Here is a 17,431-nt window from a genome sequence, read left to right as displayed (position 1 = left end):
TTTTCTCTGATATCAAATCTTGTTGAAATAAAAAAATTTAAATTGTGATTTAAACCTCATTTTGTAAAATTGTAATTTTTGTCTACATATCAAACAACTCTTGCGTGACTGCTGCTTATTTATTACTCATGAAGAATTCATAGATGGAAAAAGTCCTGTATTATTAATAATAAAAATGTAGAATTTCATATAAAAGTGAAATATTAAATATTCGTGTTACTAAAACTAACTCAAACTAAAAAGCAATTTGAAGTATTGTTTGAAAACGCAGCTAAGAGGAAATACAAGAGGCCTTCCTGTAGAGTTTAAAAGTAAAGAATAAAACCTCGTAAACTGTTATTTCAGTAAAGGGAACTCCCGCAGAATTAAAGATGTCGTTTGAGTTTCTAATGTTCACCGGCGGTCACGACGCTCCGGGAGCGGATCTAACGTTCACTCCTCCGCCCTCTGCTCAACGGCTGTTTCTTTTTTGGGCTTTTTTTTTTTTTTTTTCTCCTCCAACCCTCAGTCATGTGATTGTAACGTAAAACCCCTAAACCGGAAAACACCGACGGACGGACGACCCTCTCCGCCGCCGACGAATGCTGCGTTCGCGAGGAGGAGCGGTACAAGCTGCTGCTGCGAGCCCAGAGAGGACGGACGAGTCCCCGGTGACAAAACCCCTACACACGGCGGCGACGCTCCACGGATCTCCGCGGAGAAGCAGGTACGGCCGCCGTTAGCGAACACAACCCGCCGGTCGGTTTGCGTTATTCGGCGACTTGTGTGCGCTTTTTGTCGCTAACTGTAACCGTCACGGTGGAAGTTAAAGGAAACGCGTTTGTGACCATCCCCCGCGCCTCTCTCTCCCTCCCTCCTTGTGTGTGTGTGTGTGTGTGTGTGTGTGTGTGTGTGCGCGCGCGCCCCCCTCCCTCCGTTTTCTCCCGCTAGCACTAGCAACCGACGGTCGGTGCCGGCGCGCTCCCTGCGTCGTTAAATAGAAAAAAGCCTGTTTACGCTCCGCTGCTGTTTTTCTCTGCTCGCGTCGCCGCACCGTCGTATTCCCGAAGCGTGTTTACGTCCCGCACACGCTCCGCGCTCATTCGGGGGTTTTGTTTTTTTAAAACGGTGAATAACAGAAAGTCTCACTACGGAAGTGAGCGTTCCACGTGTCTACATGCAGGGGCGGGGCTTAGCGCTTGCAAACAAGTTAGTATTGATCAGCGCGTGGTGCTGTGGCTAACTTGATCATGTGATTTCAAACGGGGCCGATTGCGCCTGATCGATACTTAGTTGTGTGTGTGTGTGTGTGTGTGTGTGTGTGTGTGTGTGTGTGTGTGTGTGTGTGTGTGTGTGTGTGTGTTTATCTCAAAGATCAGGGCCCTTTCTACATTGGATTGCAGAAGTCTGCATATATAAGCAGAAGTTGTAGCATTACAAGTACTTTATAAATTATTTCAAATAACATCTATGTGAAGGAATAATAGGAGCCACACATCTGCAGATTTACCAATAGAGATCACAGCTTCACACGTGAATCTATCAGTCTTTGCATATTCCTCATATTTCCAAAGTCTGGAATCAGACAATCTGACTAATGGATTATATCAAATTCAAACGTATGCAGTTTAGGTTCATTCCATATATCATGAGTCTGCTACCCTTTACCAATCAAACACAGATCCACCAAACAAACATATTCATCGTTAAAAATAATTGTGACACTCGAGCACATATTTGTAATCATGTCGGACGCTCCGTGAATTGGTTTCTTGGGTAATACTTAACTGAAGCCTTTTGATCACTCAGGGGCTGCAGCTTAAAGGTGTATATTTGAAGTATTTAAATGTGGGATGATAGGTAATGGAGATTGTCTGAGTTCCTCGTGAGGAGAGTTAAAGGGGACTGCAACTCAGTCAGTAAATCCTCCTGATGGTCAGTTCTTGTTAGAACTAGAAAGGTCTGTTGTGTTTAGATAGTTGTAACATTCATAGAGTTGTTATTATTAGTCGTATTATCAATCCCTCTGCTAGTTATTTCCTTGCTTAGCTGTTCTGCTCTCAATCATCGTTGCTGGTTTTGTCTGACAAAGAAACCAAGGAGTGTGGACACATTTGTTTGAAAGAGGAATGAAACTATTTTATGATCAAAATAGTTGTTGATCAATCAGATAAGTGTAACACACTACACTTTAGCTGTACTACTAACTACAGCCCCCGAGATGGCCATACAAATAACTAAAGAACTCTAGCAATAGTTTCTAGTGAATATAATGAATGTGGGCTTTATTGCTGTGTTATTTGTAGCTAGGTGTCCCATATAAACTGACAACTGAGTGTATATTGAAGTTGTGGATGACTTTAGCCGGGCTGGTGGCTGTACATCTTTAGTGCTGCTGCTTTACCGCCTTCCACATGATGCTGAAACCTATCCATCTCCTGCAGCGCAAGCATCTTTGCCCTCTGACCTCCCTGATGGAATACACATGTGTAGTGAGCTTTTTGACTGTGTTGATACACAGCAGAGGAATGCAGGGCTGCAAAATGATGATCCATCAGAGGTAAATGGGTCGATGAAGTCGTCGCCCTCTGTCTTTACACATTTCTCTGCCCGTGTGGGGCTGAGAGAGGAGGCCGACCCTGCTGAGATCCACCCGTCCTGTTTCCATTCTCCACTGGAAGGGGGTCGAACCAGTTCTGCCTTAGGAATGTGTGCCGACACCCATAACCCCGATCATGTGATGGCCTGAAGGCCTCGTAGTCCTCCAGTGACCTTTGAGGTCAACCACGCCCATTTCACTGGTCTCCAGTGTGGAGCTCTTAGGCTCCGAGATCGAACGTGGAGGGTTCTGGCTTCATCAGTTCCCTGCAAAGTGGTGTTTTCAGTGCATCAGGACATCGAGCTGCACAGATAATGAACTCTGCTTTAAGCGTCAGTGTCTCATTAACATTTAGTGGCCATCCTCTGCAGCTGTAATACCCTGATGGTGAAGTCTATTTATATCAAAGCAACAGGGACACATTAGAGGTTTATACAGATAGATTTTCCCGTAACCTTGCTCTAGAAATTTGACATTGACATGATAAATTATTCAATTACTATATTGTTATTATTTATTACACATCATATTTCTATGGCTGCGTGTTCATCCTATCCATCCCAGGACTTATGGGATAATTATCTTCTGGAAATTGTTATAAGAGGAACAAAGCTGGTTTCTTAAGTGGTGAGGCGGCTTGTACAGGAAGCAGCCTGACAACTGTGGTAATCATCTGTTTGCTAATATGCTCTTAAAAATATTCAGAACAAGAATATCTCACTGTCGTATGTCCTGGAAAAAATGACCTCACATATAACTTGTTGTAACTCTTAACTAACATTGCAGAACATCTCCAAATGCTCACTGGTACGATACAATGAACAAAGCAGATCCAGATGTTTAAGTTTTCCGTCGCCATACCACTAATCTGCATTATTTTCTACGAGGTTAAAAGTTAGACAAATTGTCTCTAATGTCACAAAATGATTCTCCACCATTGTGTTAAGTTCGCCTTTACAAGGTCGTTAGATCACCCCTGTCAGCCCGACCCTTTGTGGTCACAATAAACCGGTCTCCTTCCAGACAGGAAACTCACTGCTGCCTACGTGTGTGTGTGTGTGTGCGTCTTTGTGCAGGTTGAAGAATGGAGTTGGCCAACCATGGTCTTATCCTGCTGCAGCAGCTTAACGCTCAGAGGGAGTTTGGCTTCCTGTGCGACTGCACTGTGGCTATCGGAGATGTCTTCTTCAAAGCCCACAAAGCCGTCCTCGCTGCCTTCTCCAACTACTTCAGGATGCTCTTCATTCACCAGGACAGGTACAGGAGGAATTTAGCAACACTTATACGAGACTCGGGTTCGGTATCAAGTTAAAAAGCACTATTAAAGAAAACTCAACTCCAAATTTTGATGCCAAAACTACAGATGACACAGAAATATCATAGAAACTCATGCTGTCAAACATAAAGACACTGGACTGTATCTAAATCTTTTTAGAGTTACAATCCAACACCTAATGTCCTTATTCAAATTAGTGGATTGGATTGAGATGGTCTATAAAGGCATTAAAACAAAGTTAAAACAGATCAGATAACGTGGGGTGATTGTTTCCCCAACTGAGCTCAGTGCATCCAAACAGATTTATTCACGTGTACATTTTTAAAACTCAATGTCCAGTGACTTCATTATGTGTTCTTCATACAGTAGATAAAGAGGAGCGCTCACTTTTCTGTTTTGTTTTTTATTGGCCGAGACCTGCAGCATCCACCATCGCTGATACTGATTCTAATCATTTATTATAAAAACCTTCCACATCTTTTGTCACTATTTAACTCTAAGGTGTTTGCTTCTCAGTGACTGTGTGCGCCTAAAGGCTGCTGACATCCAACCAGACATCTTCAGCTACCTCCTCAACCTGATGTACACGGGCAAGCTTGCTCCCCAGCTGATAGACCCTGCACGGCTGGAGCAGGGAGTCCGATTCCTGCACGCCTACCCACTCCTGCAGGAGGCAAGCCAGTCAGTGTATTCACAACGCGAGCAAAGCATCAACCTCTCCACCTCCCTCTATGGCATCCAGATCTCTGACCAGCAGGTGGCGCTGTCAGCCAGACTTGCCTCTCGACGGCAGCTCTCCTCTCCCTTAGATGTCGATCAGCTCATGTCAGAGGGGAAGTTTCCATCCACGTCGGCGGCCACAGCTTCGTACGGCAACTCCTCGCCATCCAAGCTGGTTTCCTCGCCCATAGACATGGAGGCCTCAACCAGTTGTGCTAAGCCTGATGGTGAGGAGGGGGGAGCCAGCATGCTGACTGGACATGGTTCCTTGGCCAATGCCATCCTCCATGTGAAGCCCAGCATCATGAAGAGGAACGCCTCCTTTAGAAAGCATTATTCCTGTCACATGTGCAGGAGCCGATTCACCCAGAGAAGCCTGCTGAGAGAGCACCTCCTGCAGCACAGCCTAGCTGTTCAGCAGAGCCTGACTGAGCCCAGTAACGCACTCTCACCTGTCATGTCGGTTGAACACAGCATGTTAGAGGTAGAGGGGATCCTTAGGGGAAGCAAGCCAGGGTCAAGTGCCTCCGCTGCAAGTACAGCGGTCGAGATAATCAGTGACAACGAGCAAACGCCTGTTTCAGGCACCAACTCAGACTCTCCCCGAGCAGAGGTGTCCACATCCAGCTGGGGGGTGGGGGGAATGAATCATCAGGCAGACACACCCCCTCCGTCAGACATTGCGGACATCGACAACCTGGAGAGCGCCGACTTGGACCGCGAGGTGAAGCGGCGGAAGTACGAATGCTCCACCTGTGGCCGCAAGTTCATCCAGAAGAGCCACTGGCGCGAACACATGTACATCCACACGGGAAAGCCCTTCAAATGCAGCGCATGTGGCAAGAGCTTCTGCCGGGCCAACCAGGCAGCCCGCCACGTGTGCCTGAACCAGGGCGCCGACACCTACACCATGGTGGACCGACAGAGCATGGAGCTGTGCTCCGCAGGAGACGACAGCAGCCAGATGGAGGCGATGTTCTTGGGCTCATCAAAGCCTTATAAGTGTAACATTTGTGCGACCACCTTCTCCAGCCCCAATGAGGTGATCAAGCACCTGTGCTTCACCCAGGGGGGATTAGTGGGACTTCAGGGAAACGCAGGAATGCTGCTCCAACGTGAAGATTTGTCTAAAGATGAAGGCTCTGATGCTTCCAACTCTGGCACCCCGCTAGAACCCATAAAGACTGAGGAGATCCTCGTAGAGTAGTGCCAAAACTGTGTTTCTGTCCTTTTTAACATGTTTATCTTCTAAATTATGGTTAATACGTAAGCTAAAGCTAGTCAGGGTATGTATGTTGGAGGTTCTCATGCTAATAATTAAAGTTTTTTGGGGGTTTTGTTGAGTACAGTATTTTTCTGTTTATTTGATCCTGTGTTTGAAAATGTTTAAAGTTAATGGCCTTCATCCACATCATAAAGAAAAGCTAAAAGTGAATACAAATCACATTTGGCTCAATGTTAAGCTAAACCCCAACAAGGGAGATGAAAGTGTTTCCTCTCGTCGTTTTAGAGTCAGAGGCTGCACACGCAGACGTTCTGTACAAAAGGAAGAGGAAGCGGAGACAGTTCCGGAAGAGAAGGCATGTTGTGAGATGAGTTGGCTGAGGGAAGGTTTGTGGAGAGGAAACTTCTAACAAACCCACTCGAGCTGAACAGGACAGCTGTTTCTCTATGGTTGTATTCAGCGGCTGATTCTGCACATCCGGTCTAGATTATAATCCCTGCTCAAAGCACACAGAATATTCAGGCATGAGACAATCTGAGTTGATGTGAGAAAGTACATTTCTCTTCCATTTACGTTTTGGCTCAGCAGAATGAACGTCTTGAAATGTAGAGTTAGGAAAGTTAATCACACCCTTCAACGCAACCACCAACTTTGTTTGGCTGGATTCTGTGTGATTGCAACATATTAAAACACAACAGATGTTGGTCAAATCACAAGAAACCTTGATTATTTCAACTTTTCTTATTTACTTGTTATGTTGTGTAACTCTTAAATAGGAACATGCCCCCCCCCCCACACAAATACCTTGGTGCTAGATGATCCTGTACAATGTTGTCTGCGTTATCATTTGCTTGCATCTACTCTTAAAAAAACCTAAATTCATTTCACATGCTTTTCTAATTTTGTATACAGCGCTATATTTACAAAGAATACATTATATTTCAAAGTTGTATATATCTATAAGTAGACAAATAGGTTTCAAAGTAGGAATACATTTGGTTTAACAAGAGTATGTTTTAGGGATGGGCATGAGTCAAATCTGAGCTGGATTATCTTTGTTTAAACTTTTAAGAACAAGTTCTATTTTAAAGATAATTCTTTTCCCATTGCCAAATTTTTACTAATTGCTAACCTCCTTATTCATTTTTTTTGTACAAAGGGAAACTTTCTCTGTATTGTAGATGGATAATAATGTAAATCTTCTGACATTTATATTTGTTTTTTATCTTTGTCCCGATCAGATAGGATATGTAGTGGTTGCAACATTAGTAGTTTATTTTAAAGGACAAAACATTGATGGGAGAAAATATGATAAAGTTTGTTTCAGTGTGGAGGTCTCATTTAAACTCAGGCAAAGGTGACAGTGTGACAGAGAGTTGGTTTTAATATGATGTTTGCGAGAAATCCGTGAACAGGGTGATGTCTCTGGACACGTGTGTTATAGAAATGTGTTATTTATTATAAACGTACAGCAACATCTAATCTTTGGGACAACACCGACACTTCCTGTGTACTACTGATGACTGGAAATTGTGAAAAATATTTACATCCATGTCTAATAAATGTGAAGCAAGCGAAAGGATGAGGCAGTTACATAATTTGTCACGTTTAAACATGTTAAGCGTGATAATCCAGCTCCAGCAGTATAATTTGAATATGAGATAATACCAGTGAACATCTGTTTTGATTTCTCTGTCGCAAATCTGAAATTTATCTGTGAACTTCTATAATTTTATCAGTCACATTTCACAATGTCCTTGGCGACAGGTCTGTAAAACTGTCAATATTATTGTTTCATTCAGAAGTAAATAAATTCCAAACTGAATTGTTGAGTTAGTATAAAATTACACTTTTTGGTGCAAGTTTGTTGTTTGGGGTTTTTCCAATTATCCAATCCATTAGATTTCAAAAAGTCATGTCCTCCAAATTTCTACATAAAATCCAATCATTTCAATATCCTCTTTTGTTACCTGACACAGCAGGGATTACAGTACACACCAGTTTAATGCTTCACACAATTTATTAATGTGATTCGTAACATAACTTCAAAGATGAGTGATTAACCGAACCACACAAAATCACATTAATCCTTTAAAAATATTATAAAACTTTGCCTTTGTTGAATTTTTTGTACCTGTTTCCACTTTTTAATTCTATTTTAATTTTAGAAAAAAAAAAAGCCCATCCCTAGTACATTTAATGTGCATTGTATTTTTTTCTGTTTTTATTTTGAGCCATTTCCACCCTGACAAAAGTTTCATCCTCAACTGTGGCTTTTTGGCAATGAAGATGACGACAATGTTTTTGTTTTATTTTGTAGTATTGAGAAGTTGTTGCTCTGATGCAATGAGCCCAGTGTTTAGCTAGATGGCGCTGTTCTTCTTTGCTCTGCTCAGGTCTGAGGTGAAGGGGAAATCTATCTGTTCTCTGTGGAATATAAATCAATATTCAACACATTGTATTTCACAAAGATTAATGTTGAATCAATAATAAATTATGTCTGTGAGCATAATCTAACAAGTGTTTCATATCAACTGACAGAGAAGGATTCTTGTTTGTGTCTTGTTGAAATGCTGTACTACTGACATTCATTTCTTAGAGCTCAATTAATTCATGTGCTTTCTATATGAACCAATTGAAATGCTGCCCCCTGAATTGGATTGATCGTCTCTAACGCAAGTCTACGTTGTGTCTTTTGTGTGTTTTAAACATCTCAGTATCTCAGGAAGAGGAGGAGTGTGAAATAGTCTTTTCTGTCCACTGTTGTTAACCAAATCAATCACTTAAGGACGAGTGAGGACCCAACCCATGATACCTGAGTGAACACATACCCCCCCCCCCAGTGCCCATCTGACATCTACTGTGATCGGTCTGTGTTCTCAGGAATGTGAGCAATCCTTCTGTACAAACCCTTTTTCTTTCAGTGAAGAATGAACAATAAAAACGTGATCTTTTTTTTTATAATTGCGTGTGTTTTGGTCTCATCTCTGCCTGAACACAACGGCATCAGGAAAAGTTCCTCGTGATAACACACCTATCAACAATTCTTGTTTCTCTTTATTGATATTGTTTCAAGACTGATTTACTTTATTTTCATAAATACCTTCAGGAGGAGTTATAGATTTTGGCAAATACATTATTGAACCTACAGTTCATCATAACTTCAAAAACCTTTCATTTATTCAATGTTTTGGGTAAAAAAACACATTACGAATTGGTTTTAATCTTTTTTCCCAGATGTAAATAATGGACGAATAATATATTATAAGATCCGGAAATTAATACGAAGCACACATCAACTTTCTCTACCTTTATTGATTGAAATATAGACAAGAATCTGTATCCTTACTATTAACAGCTTGGAAAATATAAAAGGCAATTAAGACCATGCTACGTGAGTAATATGCTAAATGTCTGCAGGTTATTGTAGTTAATATTACAACAATATGATTTTAGGTACATACAGTAGGTATACAATCTGTACAAATGTTAACAGGTTCACAGTGTTACAAAAAGCAGGGAAAACTGACGGTGGCCGGGTGTCCTACAACTGAATGCTTTACATTATGCAACGAAATCCTTTAGTTTGCTTTAAATCGATTGTTTAATTATTTTTTTACATAAAGCACGTGTCATGGATGTGTCACGTCTCTGGAGCCAGAGTGAAGGGAAGTGATGACCTAACAGGGGTCGGTGCTTCCCGGTGCTGCTCCGGTTTGGTCATAAAGCTGATTAAACTATGAGTCTCCGAAATAAAACGGATGAAAGAAGCACTCACCGTGACACAGAGCAACTTTGTCAACAATGGTTGCGAAATTTAACGAATACCGTTGAAACACATGTTTGTTTTGGTGCTTAAACTGGAATGTTTCATATATTCTACCGTCCTAAAACATTTACCACTTTGCTTATGAAGTTATTAATTAGGTTTGTCGCCGAGCTTTAGGCATTCAACCGCATGCGACCTAAACAATAGAATTAGTCCAGTGAGCAATGGAAAGACCACGACTCCCTGATTTATCCTAACTCGATTTGGCTTTTAAATTAGGAAACTAAATAGCGTTTGCTGTTATTTATGGTACCATGCAGTCTATGTGTCTCTGTCTAAAGCCACAACAGTGAGTCTAGCGTTCTCAGTGAACCTGAGCTATCACGCTTGGTTGGGGGAACACGACATGAAGCAGGTTCTGACATAAGACTAAGCAGAGCAAAGACCATGTTCATACTCGATCGCCCTTGTTGACATGTACAGTTGAAGTCAAAATAACACAAATGACTGTATATTGAAGGGTGCGATGCATTTTGGAGGCAACAGAGGGCGTCAACATACTGTATTTCCATGAAGAAATGTATACCGCCATAAAGACAGGTGTTAAACCTCAATAAAACTACCACACACCACTGAGACATATGTCACATAATAACTCAGAAAACCATTTAACAACGTGAACAGGGTTTGCTTTGTAACCGTTTCTTTCATGCACGTATTTTCCCAGCATGACTCTGTTGAAAAAAAAAACACCCAAACGTATCATTGTTTAGCAAATACCTCTGCCACATGACCAAATGTTGTTATAATCATATTTTATTGTATAATGACATGGAACAATGTGTAACAATATTTATTTCACAGTAAATCAGGCAGTGGTTTGTTTGTTGTCTTATCTACACTAAGCTTACTATGTGTCCTGTTAGGCTGCAGAGTGAAGAACACAGTGTGACGAGAGAATGTGTCAAAAGTCAAACACGTGGTGCAAATTCTGGTGGATAGCTTCATTCTCTCTGTTCTCGTCTCTGCACACAGTATCGTCGCTCACTCTCGGTGGCATCACACTTGTACCATGGTTTAGTTATAAATGCTACAGATGCTTGAAATAATCTTCAGAGTATGACAGAAAGAAAAAAAAGCTGCGGTACACAAATCACTTTTATGCAACATATTCGCACTTGTTTTGGTACATTTTACTTTTTTCAGATGTTTCTCCGTGTCAACAGTCATAATGTTACTCAAAAGAAGACCTACTGCTTCACAGCTTAATGTGGGAATTTTAAAAACAGGCAACACTGTCCATACAATAACAAAAGGGGACAAAAAAAGAAAAATAAAGACTTTGGGGTGAATGAAAGAATATTCAAGATATAAATACAATACACAAGATAATAATCCTCCGTCTCTTCACCTTCTGACACCATCTCACTCTCGCTACTATACACATACAAACACACGCGCGCGCACACACATGCACAGACACACTCAGACCAGGTTGCGGACTCTCGCCTAATGTAGCAAGGGCAATGGAAAGTCACTGAGACATTGAACATACATCACACCGATTACAAGCCAGATGGAGATGCTTCTGAGGCATGGGACATGCATGAGTGTGTGTGTGTGAGAGAGAGTGAGTGAAGGGGGCGAGGGTGTGGCGTCGCGTCCTCGTGACGGGGGTCTGCAGGATGGGGCCGGACTACGGGTGGAAGGGGAGGTGGAGAGAACGGCAGAGCTGTTGTTCATCACTCAGTCTCTCTGGGCGGGGCCCAGTCTCAGCATAGAGCAGCCTCTCTCTCTCTCTCTCTCTCTCTCTCTCTCTCTCTCTCTCTCTCTCTCTCTCTCTCGCTCTCTCTCTCTCTCGTTCTCTCGTTCTCTCTCTCTCTCTCTCCGTTATCACTCACTTCCTGGTCCAGACAGTGCGTCTCCCAGGCATCAGTCTAGTATCTTCACCTGTGGTGTAGCAACACAAAAGCAGACATTAGGAACAAGCAAAAGATTCAGCACTTCATCCCTGATGTACAACACATTCAGAAGCATAAGAAGACAATAATATAACTATACGTTTATCAGTTTTTGTTACCATTCAGATCATCAATTTGTGTATTCAGTAGTACATGTGAATTCCGCTCATATATTATGTCATGTCAAATAACTTATATTGAGAGAAAACCTGAAAACCAGGAACAACCATGTCCAGACTAATATTAGTTCAGTAAATCCTAACAGAAAAATATAATATAATCTATGACCCGCTAATCATTTTGATTGACAGATTTCTAAATATTATGTGCGAATTGTAACTTTGTATTTTGGTCTTTTGATATTTTATTTCTATTTAAACATTAAATCAAAAATTATTACCTTTTTTTTTTTTATTTATTTATTTATTTTACAAAAATATTTTTATTTATTTATTTGATTTGAGATGCATCTCACACTAAATTAATGTGGGTTGCTGTACCATTGCTACCATTAGGCTGCTTAACCCTTTCCTGCCATCGTCTCCAATGACTGTTCCTCTCCAGACTCAACAAATAATATAATCAACAAACAGTGTTATTTTGTTTTGCGTTATGGAATAATTGAGTGAATAAAGTGTAAAAAAAAAGAAAGAAGAAGAATGCGGAAAAACTGATTTCTTCCGCCTCTTAATTGGTCGTATCAAACAAAGTGAGTCACTGTAACTAAAACATCACAACACTCATATTGAAGATATAATTCAATCAAAGCAGCTCAACCTCGACTTCGGCCCTTTGAAGCTTTGTAATTGAATCTAACAAATGCGAACTTCGACATGGTTTCTTGACTCCATACTGAGCCTTTGATAGAAGGAAAACAGCAGGAGGGAGCGGAGGAATCATAATCAGTCTTTCAGCACAAGTTCATCTCCCCCTCACACACCGCTTCCCTTGCCTAGACCCCGGCCTGAAAAGAAGGGGTCAATGGCGGCATTCCTGCTTTGATATCAAAGGTCCCCTGGTAACTCGTAGCCCGAACAAAAGCTTTTTCATCTGGTTAGTGGGCGAATCCCCTCCCCTTCTCCCTAATAAAAGTAGGACCCATTGATGTTTCAAAAAAATCCACTATGAGAAGATTGTGTGATAGGCCAACATAGGAATTTTGAAAATAGCAAAAAAAAAATCATTCCTTAGTTTTTTGGGTTTTTTTTACAATAAAAGACTTAAGTTTAGATTTTTTTATATCATCTGCATGGTGATATATAAGAAAATGAAAAAAAAGTTGTAAAGCAAATGTCCATCTCACCTGCTCATGATGCTGCTGTGATCTCTGTGGACACAGGCTCGATCTCCTTCACGGCCTCCTCAATCACCTCGATCACCTGGGCCATCACCTCGGCGCACTTCCCTGATGTCGTCTTCTCCGTCTCCGGCTGGTCCGCTGCTGCCTCCGTGACCTCTCCTGACGCCGTCGCTTGAGCTTCTTCTGACAGTGTTGAGAGTTTTTTTACGCTTGCGGGGCTCGTGGGCTCTACGCTGATGTTGTTGTTCACTGGTCCATTGCTGTCAAACTCTACCACGGCCTCTTCTTCCACCGATGGCTCCTCCACCAGATGTGCTGACTGCAGGACCACCTGGACTGGAATGTGGATCTCTGTTTCTTTGTTCTCCTCTGATTCCTCTGATTGTGGTTTCACCTCCTCCTCTTGGCTCTCTTCCTTCTCCACCTCTGCGACACCCTCTACGACTTCTTCCACTACAACCGTTTCTTCTTCACTTACTTTAACCTCCACAGCTTGCTTCAACTCTTCCACTTGTTCCTTCTTCTCCTCCTCCTCTACCTTTACATCAAGGCTCTCTGTGACCTCTAAAGCGATTGTGTCAATGACCTCCATGGCAACATGAAGCTGCGGGGGTGACTTCGGTGCTGGTATGTCACAGACGACAGCGACAGGGGTGTCGACGGTGACAATGTTCTCAGTTATGATTTCTTCCTCTATTCCTGCTGTTGCCTGGACTGGTGATGGGGCGGTGGCAGGCTCTTGGGGTTCAGGTGTGGTCTCTGAAACTTTATCTATGGCATCCTGAATGATAGCCTGGGCAATAACCTGGCTCTGAGCCTCAATCACACAGGCCTGCTGCACATCATCCTGGATTTCCTCCATCTCCTCTGTTGCCTGCTCACCGACAGCAGGACTCTCTGGCTTTACAATCTCAATGGCAGTGGCCTCCACAGTCTCCACAACTGTCTCTTCCTCCTTTATGGTGACCTCCTCTGAGCTTGCCACCTGGTCAGACTCCACACTGAGCGGGGTGATGCCAACCACCGTTTCTGTGATGACAGGAGCCTCCTCACTTGATAGGACAGTCTCCTTTGTGATGGTGGTCATTGTAGTACTACACATGGTAAAAGATATCTCCTCATTCACAACCTGAAATACCTCTGTGATAGGTGCATTTTCCTCGGTGGCAGCATCAAGCAGCTCCGTGTCCATTTTCACTGCCTTGGTCTCTACAGTTGGCTCGATGACTTCTATGCTCTGGGTGCAGATGGCTGTCTCAGATGTTGGGGTAATGGGGTTGACTACTTCAGCTTTTGGAGAGTTCTCGCTCACTGTGGTGGTCTGAAGGACAACAGACTCCTCCAGAAGAGTGGTGACGACTCCAATCCTCTCAATTTCAGGTTCGCAGCTCTCAGTGGCAACCTGAATGCCTTCCACATCATCCTGGGAATTTTCAACAGCGGGCTCAAGGTCAGTGGTTTCAACTTGCTGCACTTGGGCCATGAACACTGCATCTTCCGCAACTATGACTTCCTCTGGACTTGCTGGTTTCTCTTCCAACAACACCTCTGTGCCCAGGACATCATGGACCACGGCCATGCACTCAACGAGGGTTGTTGCAGGCTTCTCCAGAGCTACTTTGGCAATCTCCTTTGTGCCCAGGCCAGTACAGATAGCCATTGCCTCTTCACTAGTATGTGGCTGCAGGATAGTATTTGACGTTACCTCTGCATTCTCAGTTGGTGGTTCATCCTCGATGTTTTCAGAAGCTGCCTCTACTGATACATCTACAACAGTCACAGATGTCTGGCATACAATTTCACTGATTTGGGCCTCAATACCCGCCACAACCTCCTCGGCGTTTCCCGACAAGGGTCCCTGAGGAACGAGGGTGGCCTCTGCAGCTGGAGCCTGAGTGACAGGCTTCATTTCAGCTGTGGACAGCCTACGACCCCTGCGACCAAGACTGTTGTTGGTCTGCATAGCCTGGTCCTCATCATCTGCAATATCAGTGTCAACAGACTTTGGGGTGGCAGCATTCTCTGCCTCCTCTGGGATGTCACTCAGCTGATCGTGGTTATTATCAGCTTCTTCGACAGAGGCTGGAATCCATGAAGGGGATCTATCTTCAGTAGACACGTTAGTCTGGATTTCAGCTGGTGCTTCCTGTTTAGCCTCAACTTGGTCATCGTACTCTGAGAGAGGAACCACAGCTGGGGTGTCAGAGTCCTCCTCTCCAGCTTCAGTGGAGGTCTGCTTTTCAACCTTCTTCTTTCTGCGTCCAGGGAAGAACTTCCTCAAGGAGAAAGATGACTCTTCCTTTGGGGCTTCACTGTCTGACTGGACTTGGTTTGCACTCTCCTCTGGTTTTTCATCAAGTTTGGGCTTACTCTTTGACATAACCATGCGTTTCAGTGTGTCCCAGGTAGATTCTCTCTCAGGGGGGCTTAAAGGCTCAGGGGAGGAAACAACTTCTTCTCCTTCACTCTCTGTGTTTTGTGAGGCAGAAGTGACAACAGCAGCCTCGGGTTTGACCTCCTCTTCCTCTTCTGCAACTGATTCTACAACTGCTGCTGCTTCCTCTTCAATCTTGGTCTCCTCATCATCAGAATCAGATGTCCTCCTTGTCCTCTTTTTGGTTCCACCCATACACATGAGGGCCTCCCAGGAGACTGAGGTGTCCATTTTCTTTTTGGGCTCTTCGGTGCTGCTGACAAGTTTCTCAGTGTTTTCAGTATTTGGCTCTTCCTCAGTTGGCTTTTCCTCCATGGCCTCCTCCTCAACACTCTTATCTGCTAATGGAGCGCTCTCAGAAGAGGACAGTGTGGCCGACTTTGCTGGTTTCTCACCCGTGGCTTCATCATCACTCTCAGAAGACCTTTTCACAAGCTTCTTGGGAGTTACTAGTCTCTTGAAGGAGGACCAGGCGATGATGCCCTCTTTTTTCTTTTCTCCGTCAGAGGCAACTTCAACATCACCCTCTTGGCTGGACTCATTCTGGGTCACCTCCACAGCAAGGACATGCTCTCCTGACTCTTCTGGAGATGAGGGCCCACTGTCGGCTTTAGGAGCCTCTGCTGATTCAGTGGATGACTGAAGCTGCTCAGCCGCCTGCTCGCCAGACTCAGTCAATTTGCTCTCAGCATCTTTCTTGGCCTTCTGTTTCTTAGTTGACAGTTTCTTCAAGCCGGCACCAGTGAAGAGCTTCTTCAGGGGGCTTCCCTGGGGCTTTACCTTCTCCTGTGATGCGAGGAGCTCCACCTCAGACTTCACCTCTGCTGGAGCCTTCTCCTCCTCTGCTTTTTCCTCTTCTTGTTTAGTCTCATCAGAGGTACCTGCTGAGGGAGCAGGGGTTTCCTCAGAGGCTAGGGTTGCCTCTGATTTGACTTCCTCTGGAGTGACTGGAGCCTCCTCCTTTGGCTCCGATTTGTCTTCCTCTGGAGTTGCTGGTGCCTCCTCCTGGTTTCCTAGCTCTGCATCAACCTTGTCCTCCTCTGCTGCAGCAGTTTCCTCTGATTTAGCTGCTTCCTCTTCAACAACTGCCTCCTTGTCTTCCTCCTCCTTTGTCTTCTTGATGCTGGCCTTCTTTCGCAGGTTAGAGAAGATGCCTCCACCGAAGAGCTTTCTGAAGGGGGACAGGGTCAGGGTGGTCTCCTGGGAGGGTGGACTGGCCTCTCCTTCCTTCTCAGCTTCTTCCCCCTTGACTGCTTCATCAGTGTCTCCATTTGCAGCGTCTCCAGCTGGGGCATCAGTGGTTTCAGCTTTATCAGTGAGTTCAGCCTCAACAGTAGTTGCCTCCGAGTCAGTCTCCTTCTCTTCAGCTGTGCTCTTCTCCTCAGCAGTAACAGCCTCCTCCTCCTTTGTAGGTTCATCCGTCCCAGTGAGCTCTTTTCCTTCCTTATCTTTGACCATCAGTAGCTTCACAGGGTCTTTCTCCTCACTCTTGTCTTTCTTCAGTGTGAATTTAAAGCCCACGAAGCGGAAGATCTTCTTGAAGCCCACTTCAGTTGCATCATCAGGCTTCTCCTCCCCTGCCTTCTCCTCAACAGCGGAGATGTCATTGGCATCAGGGGATTCTTTCTCCACTTTCTCCCCATTCACTTGAGGGGCTACTTCATCCTGGGCGGTGTCCACGGTCTCAGAGGCCTCCTCCTTTTGAGGCACTGACACAGCATCAGGCTGGCCAACTGAAACGACAAGAAAGGAAAGCATGTTCAGTATGATACACATCAGATATCTCATTCAAGATTTACTCCTCAATTCATTTGTCATTGCTGCTCCCTTCATCTCTATCAGACATTTTCTTATGTATAAATACTTTAAACATTGACACACTTTTCCATTATGTTACAAACTGTAACTTCTAATCAGTGTCGTAAATACAGTTATTTTGTTGATGTGTCCAGTGACATGCAGCATCTATTGGACCCCTGTCCGTCCTGGGAGAGGGATCCCTCACATGTGGCTCTCTCTGACGTTTCTACGTTTCTTTCTGGAAGTTTTTCTTTATTCTTGTTGAGGGTTAAGCCCACAGGATGTTGCACCTTGTTAAGTCCTATGAGACCAATTGTGATTTGGGAATATGGGCCATACAAATAAAGTTTGATTGATTGATTGATTGA

At 43.7% G+C, this 17,431-nt stretch overlaps 2 protein-coding genes across 3 annotated transcripts in view; one reads left to right on the top strand and one right to left on the bottom strand.

Annotated features, from left to right (window-relative positions):
* The first annotated feature begins 308 nt into the window (after positions 1-308).
* On the top strand, positions 309-8,763 carry zbtb2b (zinc finger and BTB domain containing 2b). The gene is made up of 3 exons (XM_035143351.2): positions 309-706; positions 3,655-3,835; positions 4,371-8,763. The coding sequence occupies exons 2-3, from the start codon at positions 3,663-3,665 to the stop codon at positions 5,779-5,781; spliced, it is 1,584 nt and encodes a 527-aa protein (XP_034999242.1). The 5' UTR covers positions 309-706; positions 3,655-3,662; the 3' UTR covers positions 5,782-8,763.
* A 333-nt stretch (positions 8,764-9,096) lies between these two features.
* The window catches only part of akap12b (A kinase (PRKA) anchor protein 12b), a 44,825-nt gene continuing 36,490 nt past the window's right edge, over positions 9,097-17,431 (bottom strand). For both annotated transcript variants that reach the window (XM_035143349.2, XM_035143350.2), the window contains 2 exons: positions 12,833-16,996; positions 9,097-11,518 (listed from right to left, as the gene is read on the bottom strand). In XM_035143349.2, coding sequence (XP_034999240.2) covers positions 12,837-16,996 — 4,160 coding nt within the window. In that variant the 3' untranslated portion in view covers positions 9,097-11,518; positions 12,833-12,836. The remainder of the gene's footprint in view (positions 11,519-12,832; positions 16,997-17,431) is intronic.

Source organism: Hippoglossus stenolepis, chromosome 20 (assembly GCF_022539355.2).
Source record: "Hippoglossus stenolepis isolate QCI-W04-F060 chromosome 20, HSTE1.2, whole genome shotgun sequence".
Classification (NCBI taxonomy): Eukaryota; Metazoa; Chordata; class Actinopteri; order Pleuronectiformes; family Pleuronectidae; genus Hippoglossus; species Hippoglossus stenolepis.
Note: the sequence above shows the minus strand (reverse complement) of the source record. Positions and strands in the feature narration are given on the sequence as shown.

Coding starts and splice junctions, on each gene's coding strand:
- zbtb2b (XM_035143351.2), top strand. CDS start 3,663: ATGGAGTTGGCCAACCATGGTCTTATCCTGCTGCAGCAGCTTAACGCT. Junction 3,836..4,370: donor CTCTTCATTCACCAGGACAG/GTACAGGAGGAA, acceptor TTTGCTTCTCAG/TGACTGTGTGCGCCTAAAGG.